At 32.8% G+C, this 27,131-nt stretch overlaps 1 protein-coding gene across 1 annotated transcript in view; it reads right to left on the bottom strand.

The window, feature by feature from the left end:
• Spink5 (serine peptidase inhibitor Kazal type 5) overlaps positions 1–23,530 on the bottom strand; it is a 93,251-nt gene extending 69,721 nt beyond the window's left edge. The window contains exons 1-5 of the mRNA XM_078047399.1: positions 23,329–23,530; positions 22,099–22,124; positions 17,003–17,130; positions 15,488–15,551; positions 1,183–1,310 (exon numbers count right to left, since the gene is read on the bottom strand). Coding sequence (XP_077903525.1) covers positions 1,183–1,310; positions 15,488–15,551; positions 17,003–17,130; positions 22,099–22,124; positions 23,329–23,383 — 401 coding nt within the window. The 5' untranslated portion in view covers positions 23,384–23,530. The remainder of the gene's footprint in view (positions 1–1,182; positions 1,311–15,487; positions 15,552–17,002; positions 17,131–22,098; positions 22,125–23,328) is intronic.
• Positions 23,531–27,131: the final 3,601 nt, after the last annotated feature.

Below are 27,131 nucleotides of genomic sequence, written 5' to 3'. Positions count from 1 at the left end.
AGAAAAACTATTAAAATTAAATTCTTAAAATATTGTGAAAGAAATAAATTTCTTTCTTAATATTTTAAATTCTTAAAATTTAAATTTTAAATTCTTAAAATATTAAAAAAGAAACCTAACGGGCAGTATGTTTCTCAGTGTATAATAACAAGGAGTATTCTAGAAATCTAAGGAGAGGAATTTTCATCTGGATTAGAGATTTGAAGATGTTAGACAGGATTCCTCACTCAAGACAGTAAAAAACAAGTTTTTCTTTTGTTTACAATTGTGTTACAAAATAAATATATCTCATAACAACCTGCATGTTCTTCACATGTCTATTTTCCTTTCTGTTTCTTTATATTGGCCCTTGGTGGGAGTTCAGAGTCTAGAATGTTTTCTGAAATTTTGAACATGTGAAGGATCAGAGTTTTATTTTGGTGGGAGATTCTTATTGTAAGAAAAGATAAAACTTAAAGAATATCAAAGAATGAGTATGGCCCGACTACTCTTTTCATACATTTGTTATTATATTTGCAAAAACTCAAGAGCAGACAACTCAAGATTGAGGTCACAATTCAGAACCTGCACAGCAGGTCTGCATCTTGTTGATGGAAAACAATCAATAACCAAGCCTAGCCTCCAGGGTGGAGAAGGAATAAAACGGGGGCAAAATATAGGGCAGTGAGATGCTTTATCTATTGGGCAAAGATTAAATAGATGAGAAGAAATTCATTATTTAAAGGTCCAATTTCTTACTCTAATTAATTAATGAATACTACTTTAATTAATGAACACATATATCATTTGAGATGGAATCAATCTCTGTATAAAATGGCATGTTAGATAAATAGATTGATAGAAGTGTTTAAGGACACACATGTATACATATAACATCCATATTGCATACAGATATATGTCTATATATGTACATACACACATGTGTATAGATATTATACATATTCACACACATATATAAAATCTCCCTATCCTGTTTACTTAATAAAGACAGTGATGACAGTGCACACAAAAGTAAAATATAAGATTATGCTACACACATAACTCTACATACTCCTTTCTTAAAAGTGGTAAAAAAAAAGTGGTACTAATGGCTTATGGGTGGTTAACTTCCACAAAATGAATTATCTTAAAGATGGGGGGAAGACGTCCTATGACTATGCAGAGAACAGGCAGACCACTCACTGATTCTCAGCACACAGTTCACATCTGTTGCGGTATGTTTTCCCATCTGTGCCACAAACTGCAGCATCATCAGCAGTACAGATAAAATCCCCATCTTTTTCTCCTTTCTGGAAATCACTGCAATTCAGCTGAAAGAGACATTATCAAGGAGCATTAAAATACAAGAAATAAAATATTCATTAGATACAAATAGGTTAAAAGTTTAAGCCCAGAATCACATAACTCGCCATCAGAAAGAAAAAAAAAAACATATCAAGATCAGTAAGCTAATAAAATCATGGGTAATGGAACATATCTAAGAATAGAGATATAATTACCTTTCAAAAGAAAGGATCTCAGTATGATTTCAACCACATGCTATCTGGGTGGAGTTGGTCAAATCACTTCTCTGAAACTTAGTACACCGTCAAATCCTGCCCTCCTTCTCCATAGAGTGTTAGTGAGACTCCACAGGTAATGTATATGAAAAGTCTGTAAGCTATAAACTACTATAAAGTTTCTGCTATCATAGACTGGAATGATTATTAAAAGCCACATTTCTGTGTTCATAGTTCTAACTCTACCACTTGCTAGCTTTGTGGGTTGGGCAAGTAGCTTAACCTCATGGCACTTAATCGTCCACATTTGCTAACAGAACATAATTTCACCAACCTCTCAGGACTACAAGGATATGTAAGCATGTTACTACATGTACAGCAGTTGAAATAGTCCTAACACATTCTAATCATCTGTTGTTATTTTAAATGTTTTCTCCACTGACAATCAAGCCAAGAAAGCTAAAACATCTTTTAGTGATAATCAGAGAAATCCCCAAACTCTGCTCTAATAATATGGCATAGACTTAGGGACACCTGTATAGTGAGAAAACAATTGCACCTGGCAATAACTGAAGGCTGTGTTTATATCTCAGACATGCCACCCACTTACCTCACCTCTCTGAACCTCATTCTTCTCACCTGAAAAATGAGAAATCACACCCTACCCACATTCCAGGTCTGTGGTAAAGATCATTCAAATATTCACAAAATATTATTTGGCAACAATTATTGTGACATATGCTAACTAAAGAAGAATGTTATCTTAAATTTAACTTCTATCTAAAATCAGTTGCATAAAATGGAAATACCCCAAGCTTTGGATCTCACATTGAAAAATATTTTTTGATGTCATCACTGTCAAAATATTTTAATGGTATATATGGAACACTTAGAACATATTCCTTTTATGATCTAGTTTGCCACAAATATAGCAATTAAGGGTATAGATAGATAGATAGATAGATAGATAGTAACTTTATCAACCAGAATATATGCTTGCAGAACTCTCCTAGAAGGTAATAAAACAAGAAGATTTTAAATTAGAGAGGAAAACATATAACACTATTCCACTATCCACTTCCTATATTCAGGAAGAAGTCACTAGTAGAGTGAAAATAAGATAAATAATTTTATTTCATTCATTCATTTGCTCATTTATTTTATAAAGTTTATTACATTTATATAAGACTTCAAGTTCTCTACTAGACTGTGAATCTGCCCCAGCATATATATATATATATATATATATATATATATATATATAAATGTGTGTATATGTATATGTATGTATGAGTATATATATATATATATATATATATATATATATATATATACTGTTATAAGGAGCTTACCTTCTGATAGAAAAAAAATACAACAATTTTATATGATAGTGCTATAAAAACCAAACTAAACAATATGATAGTGCCTAGAATAGTGATGTTCAACATGCAAGAAAGGTCTTTCTTCAAAGGTGACATTTGAGGGAAGATGAAATTAATGAGAAGTCAACCGTCAGAGGACTAAGGGAAGAACATTCTAGGTACAGAAAATGTGGACAAGAATTCATAGCGATGACTGGATTGTTTTGCTTAAGGGGCAGAAATAACTGTGGGTAGAGCATAAAAGAACAATACAGAGAGAGAGAATGCATATGAGCTTCTGGCCTTCTCTCAAAAGTCATTTCTGGGAACTAACAGAGAATAAAGAAATTACAGATCAAAGTAATTAACTTAGGACAATCAGTGCTCTTTCCCTTCACCAGAAAATTAATGGCAATACTAGATCACAAGTGTTGCCAGGGAGGCAAATCAAAAGTCCAGCTGGGTGGCCATGAGAACAGGTGCAAGCATTTAATACTCCACCTCCTTCCTCTCCATACTCCATGGGTACGTGAATCACAGACTACAGAAAACACCACTTCCTAATGCTGACAACTCCTGGGAGCTCGCAGATGCATCTTGACCCACAGGAGCAAACTGGAGTGGGAGGCAGTGGTTCCAGAATCTTCAGTCTAGGCCTTATCCCTTGTCTTATGCTTACATGCACCAGAATCTTGACCTTGAACATTGTCTAACTCACTTTAGCAGGAAAAGGTAGCTAAACTCATTATGAAAACTTAACAGTAAAAATGTATGTACAATAATGAATTGGACTTTATTACCCAATACATATATGATTGCACAACTGGTGTAATTCTACATCATGTACAACCAGAAAAATGAGAAATTATACTCCCTTTATGTATGATGTGTCAAAATGCATTCTTTTGTCATGTATAACTAATAAGAACAAATTTTTAAAATGTATGTATATCTCAGTAAAACAACATAAAAGAAATTCAGTACATTAAACAGCATGTATCAAGTAAAGCAAAATTGTTGGAATGGATAGAAAAATAATATATCAAAAGCATTACTATGATTTAGAGAGATAAAAAATATAACAGCAATATGAAACAAGAGAATAGAAGTTATAAAGGAAGAAAAAAGTGGCATATTTTCAATTAGAAAATATTTTAAATAATATATAAGGAATAAAAATTATATAGCTAAAATAGATGAATTTGCAAACCAGAGGAATGGATCAAGGTACTCTACTAAAAGGCAATGGAAGTAGAAAACTCATTTAAAATAGAAGAGAAAATCTAAAGAACATAAGGAATTAAATTAGAAGTCCTGAAGGTAAAAGCATCTCAACAAATAGAAAAAAAAAATTTAGAGGTAATGACAAAAATGAAAGATCAACTGAACTAAATAGCCATAGCAACTAACCACTAAACTCTTGGTAAAAACAAAATTGTGGAGGTTTACAGGGTGTTTTCAGAAACTAAACTGAGAAAAGCTAACATATTATGAGAAAGTAAAGATAGCAGTAACAACAGACACAGATATAAGCAATAGTAAATAACTGAAAGTATGGATTTTGGTTCAAGGTAGTTATAACAAGAATAAAACTAAATAGTTACATTCAAATCAGAACCAAAGAAAACTAAGAAAGAGTAATCCACTTTAAAACTTAGAAATTAGTGCAGTAACTGGGGGTGGGATGTAGTTCAGTGGCAAAGTGACTTGCTGGCACTTGAGAAGCCCTGGGTTGGAATCCCAGTACCAATAAAATTTTAAAAAATAATAACAAGAAGAAGAAGAATTAGTGCAGTAACTGAAAATATGAAAAACTGAGGGACACGAGACCTACTATAACAGAGTGACAATAAATGTAAATGGGTTAAGCCCACAAAATAAAAGACAATTTAGAGCTTTGGGGATGTGGCTCAGCAGTAGAGTGTTTGTCTCACACGCATGAGGCCCTGGATTTGATCCTAAGCACCACAAAAGTAAATAACTAAATAATATAAAATTAAATAAAAGGCAATTCAAAGTGGATTTTTAAAAATAGAATCAAATCCATGTTTGATCATAAGAGACAAAGTTTAAAAGCTCACAAATATTTTTAAAAAATTAAGAAAAATAATGACAGATACAGCAATATCAAAACTTAAATATAGACTTCAGTCAAAATGTATCATAAGTGACAAAGAACAGTACATGAAGTAAAAGAGAACAAGAAGGTATATCACAATAATGACTCTAATCTATCTAGATTAAAGGAATCAGACAATAAATACAAGCAAGTAATAGCAGTGGAGAAGCAATCAATTAGAGATATTAAAATATACTTCTCAGATGCTGAGAATTTTTACATTTTTAAAAAAAAAATTTTTAAAGTTTATTCCATTTTTATAGAAAAATAATACTCAAGAAGCAGAAAATAATTTTTTTTCTAGAATAACATATTTTCTGAAACATTTATAAAATAATAGTTGTTAGGCAACAAAGAAAATCTTAAGAAATCCCAAGTGATCAATATCAGAGTCTCTATTCTCTTACCAAATTTTCCTAATATTAAAAGCTGGTGAAAAATTTAAAAAGTGCTACATATGTTAAAATTAAATAATGTATTAATATAAATTTGAGGGAGAGAGGATTAAGAAATGTTTGTTAAATAATGATGAATGGAAACATTCTATGTAAAAATCCTGAGATTGATGAAAATATCTTTAAATACTCTTGTCATAAAATAGAAAAAAAATAAAGCACTAAGTATTTCTCAACCCATTCTAAATGAGCAAAGTAAACGTAATTTGGAAAATAAATATAACAGTAAAGATTGTTTTAAAAGGCTGACAGAACAGGTTTCTAGTAGGATGGATAAAAGAGAAAAAGAAGCCAGGCGTGGTGGCTCAAAATTGTAATCTCAGCTGCTAGGGATGCTGTGGCAGGATGCTCCCAAGTTTGAGGCCAGCCTCAGACAACAGCAAGACCATCTCACAAAAGAAAAACTAAAAAGCGCTAAGGATGTAGCTCAGGGGTAGAGGGCCCTAGATTCCGTACCTGTATGCATGCATTCACATGCACGCATTTGTGCACACACGCACACACAGACACACACACAAAAAAAAAACATGAAATAACTAAGACTAACCATATAAAAAATGAGATATAAATACAAGGAGAGCATATTACAGCTATATGCTAATATATTTGAAAATCAAAATGAATACATGACTACAAAAAAGTATAAAATTCTGAGTGGTTCAATGAAAAGAAAATTTGAATAGATCAATAAGAATTAATCCAATTGATATACTGATATGAGATATTTCCTTTGTAATATAACCAAGTCTGGAATACTCCCCAATGTATTTTTTTTTTGAAGTTAGGAAAATTTGTATCTACTAATAATAATTTTCAAGTTACTACAAAATCAAAGTGTGTGAACTGAATAAGATTTTAAACTGCTTTATCCATACCTCTAAGTTCACACATTTTAAGTTATACAATTTGATAATTTTTAAGTTGAATAACCAGTTTTAGAATATTTCCATCACCTCAAGAAATTCCCCTGTGCCATTTACAGATAACTCCCAGTTCCCAGCTCCTGCTTTAGATAACCATAGAACTTCTCTCTGACTATGTAAATGTGCCTTTTCTAGACATTTTATATAAATCAAATTGGAAAATGTAATTGTTTAATTTCAGATTCTTTCACTTTGCAAAATGTTTCTAAGATTCAACCATATTATAACAGGGTCAGGAGCACATTCCTTTTTATTGCAGAATAATATTACATTGCAAAAGTATGGTTCATTTTATTTTTCCATTCTCTAGTCGACATTTGGACATTTGAATTGATTTCAGTTTTCCACTATACTTGAGAGCATTATGTTGAGCTAAATAAGCCAAACTCAGAATTTCAAGGGTTGTATATTTTCTCTCATATGTGAAAGCTAAAGAGAAAAAAATAACGGTGTGGGAGAATCTAACCAAAATAGAAGGAAGATCAATAGAGTAGAGGAAGGAGAGGTATTAGAGAATGAAACTGACCAAAATGTATTTATACATTGTGTACTTCTACAAATATGTGATAAAGAATCCCATGGTTATATATAGTGATAATTTATCAATTTTTTTAAAAAAAACTTGTTACTTAGTAGTCACATGTCTGACTGGGTAGACACACATTCTCAGAAACTTTACTGGGTTCATAGGACTGAATTTGATGGGTAATATGGTAAATCCATGTTTAAAATGAAACATAAGGTAGGGATCTAACTTTTTTATCATGTACATTCAATTTTCCTAGCATTTAGTTATGTTGACATGTTGCACACATATTAATTGATCTTAATTAATTGATCTTAATTAAAGTTAAGGAATATCAATTCTGTTCCATTGATCTTTATGCCTCTTCTTTTAATAATAACACATCACTGGGCACATCTGCTTTATAGTAAGTTTTGAATTCATTTACTTAGTGTCCTAACATTTTCATATAAGTACTAGGAGTAATCTGTCAGTTTCTATTTTTTAACAACCTACTTGGATTTTGATAAATACATATTGAATTTTTAGGTTTTGGAAGAATAGAAATCCCAATAATAGTAACTTTTTCATCTCTGAAAATATAGTGCCTCATCATTTACAGTCATGTATCACTTAATGACAGGATATTCTGAAAAATGCACCATTGTGCATTTCATCATTGTGAGCACACTAGAGTATAATTACACAAACCTAGATAGTACAACCTATTACACACCTAAGCTGTATTATTTATGTTATATATCATAGCCTATTGCTCCTGGGACCACAATGAACAAAACAACAGAAGGATAAATCAGCACAAAAGAAAATGAGGCAATCAGGAGTCATGGTTCAAAAAGGACTTTGAGTTTTCTGCCTTTGAAACATGGCATACTGTTTTATACTAGCATCTTTTTATGAGTAGAAGGACTACCCTCTAAAATAATGATTAAAAAATATGGTATATTAAGTTCATAAACCAGTAACATACTTGTCGATCAAGTATGCACATAATTATTTATGCATAATTTATGTGACTTTTCTAGGACAGGCAGCACAGTAGGTTTGTTTACACCTTACCACCACAAATGTGAATGATGCTTTGGATTATGGTGTTATAATCACTATAATGAGGCTAGTGATATGATATTATTAAAGACAAAAGTGATAGAAACTTTTGAGCTTCGTTATGATCTTATGAGATCACTGTTATATATATCATCATTGACCCAAACATTGTAATGTGGTGCATGAGTGTACTGAAACATTTCATATTTCACATAATATAATCCTTGCACTTACTTTGTTAAATTTATTTCTATATATTTTAGTCTCTTATGAGTAGAATTATTAATAATTTGATCTTGGAATTTTTCCTTGATAGTATATAGAAACACAATCAACTTTGTAATTTTTATTTTATTCACAGAAGCCTTGCTAAACTCATTTATTAGTTCTAGTGACTTTTCTTTGGGGGGATCCTTAGGACTCTGTATATACTATCACTTTTCTGCAATTAAAAAGTTATTTCCAATCACTATTTAATTAAGTAATTTTGTCTTATACTGGCTAAAATCTCAGCTCAATGTTGAATAGAAGTGTTAAAAGTAAACTACTCTTTCTTCTCCATCTTAAGGGCAAAAGCATTCAGTCTCAGACCATTAAGTATGACGTTAGTTGTAGATTTTCACAGGTACTCTTCATTAGAGAAAATTAACTTCTACAAGTAGTTTACTGTGTGAGTTTTTAATCTTGTATGAGTGTTAGGTTTTGCCAAAATCATGTCTCAACATTTATTGACATGATCATATGATTTTCCCCTTAGTTTATCAATATGGTGTATTAGACTAACATTTTGAAGATAATTTTCACTTGATTGTGGTTTTATTCTTCTCATGTTGTGGATTTAATTTGCTAAATTTCCCTGTTTAAGAGGAATATTTTCAGGAGATTTCAGATGATGTCTTCATATGTATTTTGTATCAGAATAAAGTTGACCTCACGGAATGAGCTATTTAGTGTCTCCTCCCTCTCTTTTTCCTGAATGCATCTCTGAAGAACTGGTATTGTTTCTTCTGTCAGTATTTGATGGAAATCACCAGTGAAATCATCTGGGCCTGGGTTGTCCTTTGATTTATTACCAATGCAATTTCTTTACTTGCTTTGGTCTATTCTGATTTTCTATTCATTCTTGGTCAGTTTTTAAGAACATATTTCTTAAAAATTTTTCCATTTTATACAAGCAACTAATTTGATGGCATTTATTGATGCCTACTATTTAATTATTGATTTTGGCAATTTTTATTGTCTCTTTTACTTTTACCAATTTAGCTAACGAGTTTTTTCTTTTTTATGACTTTGTTCATCTTTTCAAAGAAACAAGTTTTTTTTTAACCAATACTTTCTATTATTTTTTTTTATTTTATTAAGTTCTTCCTTAATTTTTATATGCTCTTCTTTCTGCTAACTTTGACTTTAGTCCACTCTCTTTTTCTTAGTTTTTCAAAGTGTATATTTAAATATGACTTTGATTCCTTCCTTCTTTACTGGTTTAGACATTTAAAGTTCTAGATACTGCTTCAGATAAATTCTTTGTTCTGAATTGTTCTTGGTTGTTTTTTTTCCATTCAGTTCAAATTATTTTCTAATTTTTATCATTCCTTTTTTTTGGTTCATTAGTTATTTAGAAAAACATTGCACAATTTCCAAATATTTGGGGTATTTCTCTAATTCATTTTTCTTGCTGGTTTTAAATTCAATTTTGTTGTCATAAAACAACATATTTGTATGAATTTAAGCCTTTCAAATTTGAGAAGTTTGTATCATAGATATGTATATATGATAGTTAACAAGAATATTCTTGAAGAATACTCTTGCAAATTGAAAGGAATGCCCATTTTTTCAATCATTAGAGAAGTATTTTCTCAATTTCAGTTCAGGTTGACTTAGTTGACACTACTGTTAAAATACTTTAAATATTTGGCCATATTTTGTCTAGTAGTTCCAGCAATTTTTGAGAGTAGAGAATTGAAATTTTCAACTACTTTTGTTAAATTGTCAGTTTCTTCTTTGAGAAATGGCATTTTTTTCTTTTAAATTGTGAACTACTCTTATTAGATGTATACATATTTATAATGTATATCTCCTGGGGTATTGACACTTTTAAATTTTGAAATGTCCCTATTTGTCTCTAATAACATATGTGTTTTAATGTCTTTTGTCTAATATTAATATAGCATATCCTGCCTTCTGATGCCTGCACTTGGCATATTATTCTTTTATCCTTTCAAAGTTTTGTGTCTTTGAATCTAAGATGAGTCTATTGGAATAATAAAAGGAAATAATAATAATAAAAGGCAATAATAATAATAAAAGGCAAAGATTGGCAATTGATATAAAATACATATTTTTATATATTTTTATATAAATTGCCAATCTTTGCCTTTTAATCGGTAGGTTCAAACCATTAACATTTAATATATTTATTTATACGGATGCGTTTACAGTTTCTATTTGCCTTAAAACTTGTTCTTTTTGCTTTTCTATCTACTACCTCTTTTTTTTAGTTTAAATATTTTTAGTGTGCCTTGTTATTGTTTCTGCTGATTGTAAGTACTTATTAGATATCTTTTCTTCTTGGTAGTTACTCTAGTAATTGCAATATAAATACTAATTTATTGTAATCTATTTCAGATTGATATTTAATTCTGGTAAAATATACAATTTTCCCCAATGCAGCTCTATTTTCTCCATTCCCATTTGTATATTGTTGTGTATATCTACAACCCAACAGAAAAGAATTAGAGTTGTTACTTTTAACAATATAAAATATTTAAAATAAATTAGGAAAAATAAGAAAAAAATGTATTCATAGAGTAATTCCTATTAGCCCATATTTTAAACATTTTTGGTGCTTTTCATTTCCTTCTGTAGGCCCAGGATGCCATCTGGTAGAGGTTTACTATAAGCTAAATAATCTCATTTATTATCATTTGTTGAGGAAGTTCTGTTAGAAACATAATATCTCATTTCACTGATATAAAAATATCTATTTTGTCTTAATTTTTGTAGTATAGTTTTGAAAGGTATGAAATATTTTAATTTTCTTTCCTTTCAGCATTATGAACACATCATTACCTTGCCTTGTTGTCCTTGTTATTTCTGATGAGAATTCAGCTTTTATTTGAAATCTGTTTTTAGAATGTGTTATTTTTATTTTCTCATTAAAATTTTTCTCTTTGACTTTGTAATTAAAACATTTTTAATCAGTGGGACTACTGGGTCTCTATTGACTGACTCTTGGGCTTGCTGAGCTTCTTGAATGTTCAGATTAATTTTTTCAACAACTTGAGATAATTTAGGTCACTCTTTTTTCAAATAATATTCCTATCCCTTTTTATTTCTTTCCTGTTTCTGGTATTGCTATCACACAACTGTCTCTGCGTGTGGGTCACATAGTCTTACTATTTGTATTATTCATAAGTTTTACTGAAACTGAACATATTAGATAATGTACAATAGAAACTCAAGATTATGATTTATCCTTCTAAAATTTATTTTGAATAATTTATTTAGTTGTTAGTTTTTAGTTTCTTTCACTACACTAAATCTTTTGAAACCTTGTTTTCTTATAATCTGTAGTTGCTGATGTGTCTGCTAAGAAAATACTCAGTTTTTATTTTGTAAGCCTAGCTTCTATGTTTTTCACCCTAGTCTTTGTAGTTTAGGAATCAGTCAATGATATGACCTAATTTTGTGCTCAAATAACTTAGCCTAAAAAGACTTCCATCTTCTGTAGGTCGACCTTTGTGTATGAGGAGGATGTGTGAAGTTTAGACCATTTGTATACCTACTCCAGCATTTGCTCTCTACTGGGATGTGTTGTGTCTTTTAAGGGCATGCATAGCCTTTTTATTCTCTGATATCCACATGTGACAACTCCATTCCAAACATACCTGCAAACTTAGGCCACCCTCCTTACTCTTGGTGAAGATCATCACTTCTACCTGCCAATCTCTGGGGATGGTAGCTGCCCATTACTCTAAATTGGGTAAGCTCTCTCCAGTAGCTTCCCTGCACTTGCTGATGCTCATGGCTTGCCCTGAACAGAACCTCAAATCCAACTGAAGCAGGGAGAGATGGAGATATTCCTAAGCAAGAACATCATAGACTCTCACTCTTCTTATCCAAAGTTAGGCAGTATTTCAAACATAAATGCTTCTAAGATTGGCATACCTGCTTGTTAATTCTCAGAGTGCTAACATGATTGTTTGCTTAACTTCATGGCTGCATTTGCTGCCCTCCTCACTCAGCCACCACTTGCAGCACTGCACCTCAATGGTATTTCATATATATTTACAAACTAATAAGAATAATTACAATAGAAAGTTATAGAGTCACTTTAATTATAAACATAAATGTCAAACTCTATAATATTATCCAAACCCAATGGCATATCAAAATATTATGACTAATTATGATTTCCCCTAAGCAAACAATTGTAGTTTAATTAATCAGAAAATCTATCCAGAAATTTATTATATTGATAGGAGAAATATCAGATTATTTTAATAGTTGCAGACAAGGCATTTTGTGTGGTAATGACCAATACAGATTTAGCAAACTAAGAACAGAAAGAGTTTCTGAAACTTTCTAAAATATATATAAAATATCCCTACTATAAATATTATAACTAATGGAGAAATTTTAGAGATGCTCTTCCCTTCAATATGAGGAGAGAGAGGTTAGTTTGATATTTATTATCATCGCTACTGTTTAACATTTCAAATCTAGATCCTTGCCAATTATATAAGGAAAAAGAGAAAATAAAGGAGCACTAATACTGAAAGAGAATGATAAACACCTGTTTTATGCTGATGTTGTTATCAACACTATATTCAATAAACCACCCAAATTAACAAGATACCACATAGTTGTCTAATATAAGATGAACCTCCTTAATCAATAGAATTTGTCTATATAAGTAGTATCCATATAGAAATATCATGAAAAAAAAATACTACTCAAAATATCAATGAAGTTGTAAATTTTGTAAATATTAACAAAAATATAAGAATTTTTGTGGAGACTATTTTGTAGATTTCCTAAAATACATAGAAATAATATGAATTAATGACAAACTATTCTATATTCTTGAGTTTGACAAGTTAGTATTATAAAAAGCCAATTTTACCTAAATTAATTTTTAATTTTTTGTATTGCTGAACATATTAATTTCCCAAATTCAAATTGAAGTTTTATGAACTCAGTAATTTTTCATTTCTTATATACATGGAAACTCTCTCTATATATGTATATGTTAGTCAAGTTTTAATTACAAGAACAAAGAAACAGGACTTTCCTTACTAGTTATTAAAGCAGTGAACCAACTTGAAAAAGAACGGAGAAGCTAAAAATACTCCTATACTCACACAAATTTAATGTCTTGTAACATTGGCAACCAGAATCATGAGAAATATTAAATGAACAAATTCATCAATTAAAAACTGAAAATCTCCACATAGACCAAACACACTGGAGATCAGAAATGCTGGATTCTGAATTGGTGTGGCAGAAATAGAAATTGTGAAAAGGAGTTCAGTTTGAGATATACTTTGAAGGCAGCACACCATTGTTGATGGAGTGGATATTAGAATTGGGAGGTGAGTATATTACATACTAGATGAAGAAGAAGAGATCAAGAATAAGGTGGAGAGAGAATGTCTATAGGTGGAACATTCTCGAACAAGTAGAGTGCTTCATTCTCAGAGATAGGGTCAGGGTTGATTTTTGGTGGGAGAAACCTAAGCAGAGAAAGTGAGTAGATTGTTCTCTTTTATAGTGGAGAGAAAAACACCAACAAAAACATAGTATAATTGCAAAAAATCATTTAATATCTAGACAAATTATTTGAAAGGCACACAGCCAAATATTAACCACCTTAGCTTATAAATAAGTGGTTTCTTTAAGTAGAAAACCAAATATTTACATGTTATTTATCTAGAGTTAAAAATTAAAACTCAGGAAAAATAATCATCAGAATTTTGTAATTTTATTTCTTAAAAAAACTTCTGTTTGATTGAAACTCAAAAATCATTTCTAGAGATATAAACATCTTACTAGTAATATTTTTAAAATAGATTTTTAAATAGATTTGTTAAGATTTGGAGTGGTGTGTGTGTGTGTGTGTGTGTGTGTGTGTGTGTGTGTGTGTGTGTTTGATTTTTGTCCTTTTCTTTTGTTTTATGATTTTTAAACACCCTGTGTTGATCATATATATAAATATGCAGATATATGTCAGGAAGAAGAGACTGGATCTTACATAGTGAACTCCCTCATATGACAAAGGCAGATTTAAATGTTGTTACTAACCATTTCTGGCTCCTACATATTTTTGTGCCATAAAACATATATAAACAGATAAAAAATTAATTAAAAAGACACATATCTCTTTTGTCACAGATAAAGGATTTACAGAGATTGACCAGTTGTGTGTTGGCTGTGTTATTGTTTTAAAAGTGAGACTAACTGAACCCAGGACAAGAAATTAATTGACCATGTTTACCATGGAGGTTGAGATTCTCAGACATCTCTGAGTAATACAGCCATGGAGGGAGGTAAGTTGGCTAGACTATGAATGTTTTAAGTAATTAGGTTGTACCTGCTCAGATTGCTTGTTTTAATTATGTGTCAGGGCCAAGAGAAGAGAAAGAAAAAAATTGAAGAAGCCACATAGGATATCTGGAGGTGATGTGAGTAGTTAGGATAGTTGGTGACAGGCCCCAGTTTTGCCAACTAATTGTGAGATGTCATAGTTCAAAAATTCCCACTGATATATGGTCCCACATCTTTTATTTTTAAATTTTATTTTATATTCTAAAACTAAAATGTTTGTATAAATAAAAATATAGACTTATCAACATGAAATGACAAGGTAGTAACCTAAATCTGTCTTTTCTTATTATTACTTAATCTTTTTTATCAGTGAATGCTTTATTAAAGCAAAATATTAACCTGAGTCTCAGTCTACAAAATAGATACAAATAATCAACCTTAGCTGATTAGGAGAATCTTGAAGGTATTCAAAAAGATATATAATAGAATCCAAAAGAAGAAAAAAGACAGGAAATAGAATGAGCCAAGTGCCTGCCAATACATGTTAAACACCGTGCAACTTTTTATATTCAATTTTTCATTTTAAATATGACTCATTTCACAGATTAAAAAAATAACAATAGTAACCAAAGATAAAGTGCCTAGGTTACATAGTAAGAATTTTGGAATTTGATCTTAGTTCCACAGCACCAGAAAGCTTCTCTCTGGAGGTAGTCAGGACAGGAGGTATGTGAAATGGTCCCGGAAGACACACACCACCTTGGCTTACTTCAACTCAGAGCACCTGTCAGTACCCAAAATGTTTTCAGGGAGTTGGGTCATGGGTTGGGCCTGGAGACAAGATGTACCAGATATTTAGCCCACCCCTGGACTAAGCCAGGGTCCCTCCCTTCCAAGTATTTGGCTTCACGACAGGTATAACCTGGTAATTAGGAAGTAAACAGATAGCTCTAATTAGGGTCAAACAGCACCCAAAAGCACATATAACAGGTTGACTCCTGATAGTCTCACCTCTGTTGGGGCAGTGGCTTTCACTAAATGCCCAGTTCTTTTCTGAGATTTTGCTTCTTTTTCCCTAGAAGAAAACAAGGAATAGCATCATTTAGACATTGCTTACCCAAATTTGAAGAATAAAAACTTACATGGTACACTTAAATCAAAATTACACTTAATTTTGATTGCTCTTCTCAGTTCAATCTTACATGTCAGAAGTGGAGATGTGTCCAGAAATAATTACAAAAGCACAAATGTGCCCTGAATGTTGAAAAAAATGTCTCAAATAGGGAATATTATATGCAAGAATCTCTGCCTTTGAATACATTGCTGATTGCCTCCCTAGAATACTTAAAACAGCCAGAAGTTCACCAACCATAAAAACCTATCTGTGTCATTATTTGAATGAAATCTTTGAAAGTCAATATTTACATTGAATCAAAAATCTAATTTTCTGTATTGATCCCAATTCTATTCCCTAGACCCTACAGAGCAAATCAACCTGGTCTGGGAATAATCGGAAGATAGTTTGAATACATTGCACCATCTCCTTTCCAGTTAAGATAACAAATTTATTCCAATACAATTTACATAAGTAATAAAAATAGTAATTGGAAAAGTTACTCCAAAGTGATCAACTTTCTTGCAAGTCTTAAGATATTTTATCTTTGTTTTACATTATTTTTAAGTTTATTATATTCAAAATTTTGGTCTCCTATTAAAATTCATAGTTTTAGTCTCCTATCTTGAATAAAAAAACAACTAAAAATATGTTTAAAAAATTAGAGGGCTGTGGGTCTAGCACAGAAGTAATGCAATGCCTTGGGATCAACTCCCAGACTGAAAAAATAATTCCAAAGTAAATCTTAAAAAAACAAAAATTAAAACACTTTGGTCAGAGGGTTTATAATTGATAAGTTGCTTCTACCTTTAGGGAATCACTGGAGAGAAGGGAATCAATTTCAGAAATACTGGACAGACACTGAAACATTGCATAATATCCTGGTCAGCTTCCAGGATACTAGTTCTTTCTGATATGTAGGGAGCTGTAAACTACAAGTAGCTCTTTGGTCCAACTCATTCCAGCATAATCCAAGAGGTCTGAAGACACTGGTAGCTCAGAGAATCTGGATGTATTCTGCTTATATCCTTCTGCTGCTTGATCCCCACAAGGAAAGCCTAGCATTCTATTCAAGGGAAACTTTAAGACCCCCACCCCAGTTCCACTACAACAGAATTAGGTCCAAGGAAACTGACTTCATTTCCTAAATTCTTTTTTCCCCAAATCAAAACCCAACTACTTTATCAGAAGGCTGTAGTTTGCTACATAAGATATCAATCAATATTGGGTCCTCTGAAATGCCTTTGGGATCCCATTTGAGTGATTATTAAAATCATTCTAGGTAGGTTGTAATTATCCAAGAGTTTTCTAAGCATTTTTATTTAGCCATTCAAGTTTAGAAAAATAATTTCCTCTAGTTCAGAGAATAGCATGTACCTCAAAAACTTGAAAGAAAGAGGAACTTTACTCACAGTATCATTTTGCATGTGACACATTTGTTGAAGAGCAATTTTCCTTGAGGGCTTTGAAAAAGTTTTTTATCCTTAGAACAGAACAATTTTCCATTTTTCATCAAGTCTTGAAATCCACTGCATGTTTCCTACAAAGAGGAAGCGGGGGTTGCATTGGCTGAAAATTTGTCAAAACAAAACTTTAAGAAAAACCTCCTTAGACAGTATAACTTAACAATTACTATCATTAAAACATTCAGTCAATTGCTTCAAATAACACAAACAAAAATCACAACTTGGGCTTTCCTGTTGAAGATAGAAAATTCATCTAAGAAGCATTTATCTGATACAGTTAGTGAAATAGGCAGAATAAGGGTCTGGGAGTTAAAAGAAAACTGAGCTAATATTTCATGGTTGTCATTTATTCAGTTATGCTATCTAAAATGAGGATGTTGGGTACAGTAGCACACGCCTGTAATTCCAGCAGCTTGGGAGGCTGAGGCAGGAAGATCATGAGTTCAAAGCCAACCTCAGCAACTCAGCAACACCCTCAGCAACTTAGTGAGATCTTGTCTCAAAATAAAAATAAAACAGGGGATACAAATATAAACATTTCATAGGTTGTAGGAAGATTAGATTTTGTGAATTTATGTAGTCTTTGAAGAATATCTGATACACAGAAAATATTCAATAAGTAAATTTTCTTTCATTATTATTAGTAATATTATTATGGTTCTGGTCATTATGATTATTGGAATATGCAAAGATTACTGTAAAGTTAACAAAGTTGGGCTGGGATTGTGGCTCAGTGGTAGACCACTTGCCTAGCATGTATGAGGTACTAGGTTTGATACTCAGCAATATATATATATATATATATATATATATATATTTGATTCTCAGCACTATATATATACATATATATGTGTGTGTGTGTGTGTATATATATATATGTATATATATATATATATATATATATATATATATATATAGAGAGAGAGAGAGAGAGAGAGAAAGTTAACAAAGTTTATGGCTAGGTGAGGTGGTGCATGCCTGTAATCCCAGCTGCTCGGGAGGCTGAGGCAGAAGGATCACAAGTTCTAAGCCAGCCTCAGCAATTTAGCAAAGCCCTAAGAAACTCAGGGAGACCCTATCTATCTCTAAATAAAATATAATAAAGGGCTGGGGATGGGGCTCAGTGTTTAAGTGCCCCTAGGTTCAATCCCTGGTGCCATTAAAAAAAAATTTAATAAAATTGAAGGTGCATGGCCCTTCTCCCAAGGTTGTGAGAGAGTCCTAGCCATTCTTTATTTTCAACTTTGTATTCTTTTCTTAAAATTGCCTCCACTCCTACCCTAATAACAACGTCTTCAATATCAACTCTGTCACTACAACCAGAATAAAAGCTTGTGAGTCCATGGAAGTATTGTGCCATTGTCTCAAAACCTACCCCTCGGTCTAGGGCTGTGGCTTAATGGTAGAGTGCTTGCCTAGCATGTGTGAGGCACTGGGTTCGATCCTCAGCACCACATAAAAAAATAAATAAATAAGTTATTGAGCAATTCTTTTCAAAAAGTGAAAATTTTCTTAAAAAAAAAAAAAAACCTACCCCTCTCTGTCTGTCCATTTGTCTCTCTCAGATCATTCTCCTGTACCACTGTTTGACTATTCTGTGCAACATCCTTGAAGACATATTTTGCTATGTGCTATGAGCTTTGGTAAATACCAATGATTGCACTATACCGAGGTTAGAGAGGAAAGTGGAAATCATTATGCATGTTAGAGAGGATAGGGGAATGACAGTAGAATCATCTTTGAAAGTGATGGTTCTTTCTTCTCATTTATTGGTTCAAAATGTCTTATTAAAGGCCTGCTGAATATGTCACCTTTTAAGGAGTTTAAAAATCATTGGTGCCCCAGCGGCTCTGGAGGCTGAGGCAGCAGGATGGAGAGTTCAAAGACAGCCTCAGTAGTTTAGCAAGGCCCTTAGTAACTCAGTGAGACCCTGTTTCTAAATAAGATATGAAAAAGGGCTGGGGATGTGGCTCAGTGAGTAAGTGCCCCTGGGTTCAATACCTGGTACAAAAAAAAAAAAAAAAAAAATCAGTGGTGCATTGGTGCCATCTAGCAAAGTACTGACTTAAAGTGTTAATATTCCCTTTTAGCTTAGAAAGTTCACTAGGTCTTTGGATCAAGCCTTTGGGATATAAGATTTTATTATATTTTGATCTTTTCAAAAGAATAATTCTTCATAATGCTTGCTTCAGAAAATAAGTAAAATCTTTGTTCCAACTCTGACAACCTTCTCAAAAGTGCTGATTATAAAATTCTATTGAGCCCCCTATATCTTTGTAATACTTCGATCAATAACAATCACTTATTATGAGATTATTGTATTTTGTCAGGTGTCAGATACAGTCGCAAATTAGACAGAAGTATCCTTTCCATAAAAGTGCTTTTGGTCTAATGGACAATCTAGCCTCATATGCATGATGGGCAGTTGGAAGCACTAACAAAATGATTAATGGTAAAGAACAATAAAAAATATCAGAGTCCAGACCTTGGAAATTTTACTAAGGGTGACCTGTTAAAATAATTCTTAAGATTATCATCTCCACCCAGTGATACTGTCAGAGTATCACAGTGTTAATTTCTGACTATAGATTCATGGTTAGGCATCTTGATATCTGTGTCTGGTCTCTGATTCTATAGTATTTTATGCCAACTTTGTAAGTTACTGCCTCAATTGTCAGATATAATTGGTTCTGAAACATCCTAAAATCATGTCAATGGAATGAGAGAAGAGTTTGTGTCTTCATAATAGAACTAAATCCCTTATGAAGTTATCTTAGAGAAAATATATAGAGCAAAGACATAATAATATTGGAATTAAGCTCTAAATAATTAGTGGTTGATCATAAAAGTTTAGCATCTATCCAGATAAATTCTGAATTGAACATCTACAATGTCACAATTGGATGAGAGCTAAGTTCCTAGATTCACATCTATTTATTTATTTGTTTGTTTGTTTGTTTATTGTTTTACAAAGGTTTAGCGAGAAGATTAAGAAACTTGCTCAAAGTATCAATTACTTAAGATGAGGCTCAGTATTATTTTTTCTGAGTCATAAAATTAACTAGTGATTCTACTGGGACACAGGAAAAGGCCATATAAATTGAAAGCATAAGTTGTATTTCTCTCTGGGGTAAATGGACTCTCTCTCAATTGCCATGATACAGCTTGTTGAAGCAGGAGAAGATCTAGACCAATAAGTCATGTTGAGGTGGGGTGATGATTTTCTAGTCACTATTAGCCGGCAGTGTGACTGCCTATCCTCAGCTCACTCTTCTTTTGATATTGTTGCTGTCCTTATTTTCTGCATGTCTGGAGCCCTCTTGGGTCAACTGCTCTTTGTTTACCTCTTTTGTTGTGATCTTGCATTATCCATCATAACTGTCCAAGAACTGGCATCACCCTATCTGGCTATCACAGCAATAACACATTTGCTTTGGCTTCACAAGGACCCTTCTGTGTTGACAAATTTAAAAAGTGCTAGAGTGCTTTGCCATGCTGTTCTGGCTCATGTTTTTAACACTCAGCATGCTTGTTTGATCCTGGAAAGATCTCTAGCAACTGAACATGGAAAAGAACAACATTACCATCAATAGTTTTCCTTTCTATCTGCCTTTTATGCTAATATGATGTAGCTAAACCTATATTTTTTAGACAATGTTTGGTGAAATAGAATGTAGCCATATAAAAAAAATCAGTGCAAAATTATCAATCATCACCTATTCTCATGGATTCTGAAAAATAAAATGTTGGCTTGGTGCTGTGAGATCTGTACTACACTCTTTTTTTTCCAACTGAGCATGCTCTCTGGTTCCCCCAAATCAAGCCTTTTCCTCTACTCTACTACAGTTTCTAGAGCTCTCCTTAATCAGCAAACTTAGATGAAAAAGACTATGATGGCATTCCCTGGGTTATTACTGTGAGAATTATCTTTTTAAAATCTTTTTTCAATAAAATAGAGCAAAAAATAATTTAATTATGGTTCAAAGAATTTCAAAAGGCAGAAGAATCATTTCAGTTTTTATTATTTTAATGTTTATAGTCTTTGAGCAATTCAGTAAATTTTGTTACGTACATAACACCATTTTTAATGTTCAATTAATGGCATGAATAGCAGTGTGTGTGCATGGAGGGATATTGGCCCTTTTGTCTTTCTAAGAGTTAAAAAAAATTATTTCCATAGAAAATGAGTATTCTGTTTCTCAAAGAAAAGACCCTTTCTGGTTGGTTCAGCACCCTCTCCCTGTATCAGGGCCTCTGGGTGCTTCTGCCTATTCTGTTAGAAGTTGCAAAAATCTTCACAGCTCACTTTCTAATGAACCTTCAGATTCTTGTTCCAATCTTTCTCTTCAGGGAGAAGGTTCCTGACTATTCCAGTGAGAAGTGATACCACCTCCATTTCCTGGAATTACTATCCTGAATCCCACTTTATTTTTCTCCTAGCAAAAATCATTACTTAATGTACTATATATTTTACTAATTTAGTTATTAACTCATCTCTTTACTAAAATACAAGTCAGAAAGGCAGAGTTTTCAACTATTTTGTTTACTTTAGAATATCCCCAGCATTACAAACAGGGTCTGACACATAATAGATGCTCAATATATGTTTATTGGATGGAATATTTACACTGACTATAAACAAGTTATGAACAACCTCTTTTGCACAATGATTATGAAAACATTTAGCTCTTTAAATGATGTACCATGGCTTGTTCAGCTGCTAAGTAGAACAACAGTATGGTTTTTGGTTGATTTATTTTGTGTTTGTTTATGGGATTTTAAAGCACTTCTTTAGCACAATAGATTGTCTCTTATAGACATTAATCATCATCAAAACATTGGTTGTGTGCGTATGGGAAAGAGAATGAGAAAGACAGAGGGATTCATGTCTTGAGTCCTAAAAACCTGTTCACTGCGTATTTAACAAAAGCTCTTACAACCCATCTGTATAATGTTGGCGTTATTAACATGAAGGTTTTGGCCACAAACCATTTTTCTTTAGGCATCTTGGAATGGATTCAATGAGAAAAAGCAAGACTAACCTGATTTGCATCTTCACTGGCAGCATCTGGGATGAAAATGCAAAAACCAAAGTTAAGGGAATGTAAACCAGTAAATGAAAAAAGTGATTCACTCAATGCAGTGTTTTGATTGCTTTAATAATAATACGTTGTAAAACCACAAATTATTTTTGAACACATTAAGATTTATCACTGCAAATATAATAAGGGTAGTGGCACCAGGAATTCAGCATGTACACTCACGAAGGTCTACTCACTCAGAAAGCTGAAATTCTTTGGGAACTCATACTCAAATGCTTTCTGACACACTCAAAATATCTAATTTCCAAAATATCCTTTCAGAGTAAAGTATGGCAGTCTCCATTTATAAATTGTAATGTAACATACTACCAAAGATGTCATATCCCTTTAAATTTAATTTAAAAGCATAATAGAGCACAAAGTTTATCACATATATACACAAAATTCCATTTTCTAAATTCTGGCAACTCTGCCTACTTACTGTAGATTAAATATTAAAGATATGATAAAAGAAAGATTAATTAAAATCAGACTATGATATATCCTCATTAACTGTCTTGTTAATACATTTATTTTAGGAAAGTGGGTATCATTTGTGAATAATGATCTCACTTTATTTATGTAGTTCTTTTTTAAAAAGTGATTCAGAACAAGATAAATCTAGGCAATCTGTATTCCCTTCACAATAAAATATAAAATGCTAAAACTCATCTTTTAGCTCATACAAAAATCCTTCTCATTTTAGGAGCAATACTTTCAATCCATTTAGCACTTGAAAACACAGAAATAAAATAAGGTAGAAGGCACATTTGCTTTAAAATAAGGATAGATAATAAAATTTTGCTTTTGAAATATTTTATTTATACATATAGAATTAAGCTATCTATATTACTTGCAAAAGTTTTTTTTAATGTTTAACATACATATGTAGAGTGAATTGATAAGTTTGGTGAGGGGAAGGTAAAGAAGAATCTATTCTCCTTTCAGAACTAGTAGAGAATTAGTAGAAGAATTGCTCATGGATAAAAATTAAGATGTTTTTAAACTACTTGCTAATTCTAAAGTTGACATAATAATTACAAACCCATGTATCTAAATCTTCAAAACCTATATCGGCAAGACATTTCAAAATTATAGATAAGCATTTTCTTGGCAATTTGGGGAAAAAGGCCCTTCCCCAGGGCTTTGAGATGTGTGGCAAGAGGCTTAGATAGCATGCAAATTACTCACCTTGAATGAGGCAAAGAGCCAGGGTCAGAAGTATTGACACTGTGACTGACTTCATGTTGAAGATGATGTAAGGTGGCTACAGGTCTGCTCCATGCATCGCTCACTGGTTCTCTAAGACGGAACTTGTGAGACACAGCTCATTTATATACTGGCAGGTTGGTGACACATAAAACCAGTTGTTCAGGCTCATGCTAGACTTCATACACCACACCAATCTATCTTCCATCCTTTAGGATCCTGTCAAGGTGGCAGATTTGAGCAGATAATATCTATTTCTAAAGTAGTAAAGTGTTTTCATGATACCTCCCCCAGAAAAGCGAGGGACTGAATCCAAGGACCTACCCACAGTTGAGCACTCTATAATCCTGGGTAAGAGCTGAGTTCCTTATTAGAGCAAGACATATGACCTGGTAGGCAACATGTTTCCAACTGAGTTCCCTTCATAAGTGGAAAGGGAGGAGAAAAGAAGACAGGTTAGTTGTCCTACCAGTCAGGTACAAAGGTAAAGATTTCTGTATTTGGAGAAAACTGCTTATAGTGTAAGAATCTAGGGGCCTTGTTAACTCTATCCACATATGTTCTGAATTATCTAAATTAATTGTCATAAGGGATAAATTACCCTAAGGGAGAATCTAGCCAAATTCTAACATTGAATACTCAGGTAACCAAACTCAGAGAAGGATCAATCATTTTCCCAAGAGCACAAGGTTGAGGTAGAAGGGACAGGTGACACCCACAGCAGACCACACACAATTCAATGTTCCTTCCACTGAACATACTGCTTCACCCCTATTCATTACCAAAGGCAGACACTTAGGTAAAACAAAGCTTGTATATAAATTACTAACATTTTTTTCAGTCTCAATGAGATTTTCTTTTTCTTTTTTTTTTTTAAAGAGAGAGTGAGAGAGGAGAGAGAGAGAGAGAGAGTATTTTTAATATTTATTTTTTAGTTGGCGGACACAACATCTTTGTTGGTATGTGGTGCTGAGGATCGAACCCAGGCTGCATGCATGCCAGGCGAGCACGCTACCGCCTGAGCCACATCCCCAGCCCCCTCAATGAGATTTTCTATCCTCAGCCTAATTTTATAATCAAACATGTTCATAAATATCAGAGATTCAAAGTTAACTTCCCATAACACATAAATATCCAAATTATTGTTCAAAAATGGGTCTTAATTAGTTTTTACCAAAAGTAAACTTATTCTTGTATTTTCCTATTATTTATATTTTCAGAAGAAAACAAGAAAAAAAGCTCTTAAAGGTTATAAATATGTGTGACATTTTTCTATTGAAAATTTCTTCTTGGATCTTTCCTCCATCTTGCCTTTGTACTCCTAGCTTATTTTACTCTACCAGTTCAACACTACCACTCCAAGAACATGCAAAAACTATATGGTTTGATTTCAGGCATTTTCATGAGCTTCACATCCAATGGAAGCAAAGTTCTGGACTTCATGCAGTCAAAGACCTTTTTTATAACTGTTCCAAGAAACTCATCAAGGCTGGCCAACTCTGAGGACATGACAGTCTTCTGAGAACCATAGAAGTAAGAGCATGTCCTTTCTTCTGGTGTCCCATGAAATAATTTGTTTCCTACAAAAATATAATTATTGGTTTCAAGGGCTGCACTTTTGAGGTAGCTTGTTTCATTCTAATGGTTCAATAAAAGAAGTGAGCATAGGAAGCAAATTGCATACTGTTACAAGTTAGTAAATCTCAGTCCATCTTGGCTTTCTGGAAAGGGAATGGGAGAGGGAGTCAGAAAGTCTGTTTCTATTCCTGTCTTTGTAACTACACAGTGTAATGGAAACTAAGCAGGCTTTGGAGCAAGGTTATTTCTGAGTGCAAAACTTGACTCACCATTCCTATTCTGCCTTGGGCAAGTCACTTATTTTCTCTGAGCCTCAGTTTCCTAATATGTAAACCAAAGATAATAATACCTACATTGTTCAACTGTTATAAGGCTTACAGGTAATTCATATATTGTGGTTATGTGTGTTTATATATGTTTACTGTTCAGAACAATACCAAGTATATATTACAAGCTTTGTAGTTAATGATAGCTGGTCTTCGCATTATAATGACATGGTTGTACTAGATAATTTCTGAGATTTCAAGAAAAAGTCAACATCTCTTGCATATGGATCTCAATGGATTTCAGTTTAGTCAGTGTAGAATAACTTCCTGAACACATTTCAAGATGAAATTAAGACAAAAAATATTCATGTTCTCTTTTTCATTTCTTAATTTAATCATAATTCCATGTTTCTATAAAAGCCTCTTCTAGTTATTGACACACCAAACTAATTTTTGTCTTTCATCTGCCCTGTCAGACCTCATGAAATGTGTCCTAACTGTACTCTGCATTGGGGGTAGAAAAGTTGAATGTCTTACAAGAGAATCAGTGACTGTACAGCATCCTCCAGTGGCCCCAAATCTAGCCCAGATGGGTAGAATTCCCAGGAATGGAAGTGGCACTAGGGAGGAACACAAGAACCAACAAGTGATTTCCTTCCTGAAGAATCTCTGCTATGAGGAAACATGGAAGGAGTTGGTGTCCTTCCTACTGACAAAACACCCATTGACAGCCATAGCCTTCTCGAAGTATGAATAAAAGCTTTGGAATCAATAATCATTTATTATAAGAGGAGAAGGTGGCCAAAGGAGCATCCAAAGACCACCCACAATACTGGAAGTACTCAGTTATCTAAGCTTTTTCTGTGGTTCATTTCAGGAATGTTGTAAACTGGAAGTGATTCACCATACACTATGTCAATCACTACTTGTTGCTGTAAACCGCCAGTGTTTCAGTTCAAATGAATGGGGCTGAAGTTTTGAATAACTGGGGCTTGGATCAGAGTTAGGTTATCAGAGTACTTCTTTTCAAACTCAAAAATCTGCTTTGTTTTCAGTTTGTTTAGTTATTCATCAAAGATGTGGGACCCTTTTTCCTCTCATTAGAAAGGACAGTAGTGAGACTTTACAATTTTACATGTTTTTCAAATGACTCAGAATCTGAAATCACAGGAAGAACATTGACATGGAAAGAAAAAGCATAAAGTAAGCAAGATTTTTGGAGAACAGTAATGTTACCAAAAACAAAGGTTATTTCCAAAATCCAGTTAGTCTTCTCTCTTTTTATTATGTAGAGAAATTTTTGATGATGATAATAATTAATAAATGACTATAGTCCCTAATGATTAAATGAACTTCTAACTTTCAAAGCAATGTGCCCTTTATTAGCTTTCTTGATTACTTTATGTAATGTTGTGAGGTAGATAAAACAGGTATTATTATCCTTTCCTCACCTACCCAAAAGAGTACCATTATAGAACCCTAGGCTTGGAGGCCCATCATAGCCTTGATTCTTTCTTGTCTTTTATACTTTTAACTTCCCTGAGTTCCTATGGACTCACAGACTTTACAGTTCAGAGGATCCAGACATCACAGTGTTTTAAACCAGCTACAGAGTTACCACTGTGCTTCTTTCCTCTGACCCTCAGTTCACACACACACACACACACACACACACACACACACACACACACACACACCTCTATGTACTCATAATGAAGCAGGCAAAAAAAAAAAAAAAAAGAAAGGTGTATAGTGACCATGAATTCAGAAATGTGTTCAGACAGCCCTCAACTTAAGAGGTTCAACTTATAACTTTCCAACTTTACAGTGGTGGGAAAATACACCCATACAACCATTCTGTTTTTCAATCAGTACATTACATGAAAGAGTCAACACTTAGGTTTGGGATTAGATAATTTTGCCTAACAGTTGGTTGATGTA

Source organism: Ictidomys tridecemlineatus, chromosome 1 (genome assembly GCF_052094955.1).
Source record: "Ictidomys tridecemlineatus isolate mIctTri1 chromosome 1, mIctTri1.hap1, whole genome shotgun sequence".
Classification (NCBI taxonomy): domain Eukaryota; kingdom Metazoa; phylum Chordata; class Mammalia; order Rodentia; family Sciuridae; genus Ictidomys; species Ictidomys tridecemlineatus.
This window is presented reverse-complemented; position numbering and strand designations above follow the sequence as displayed.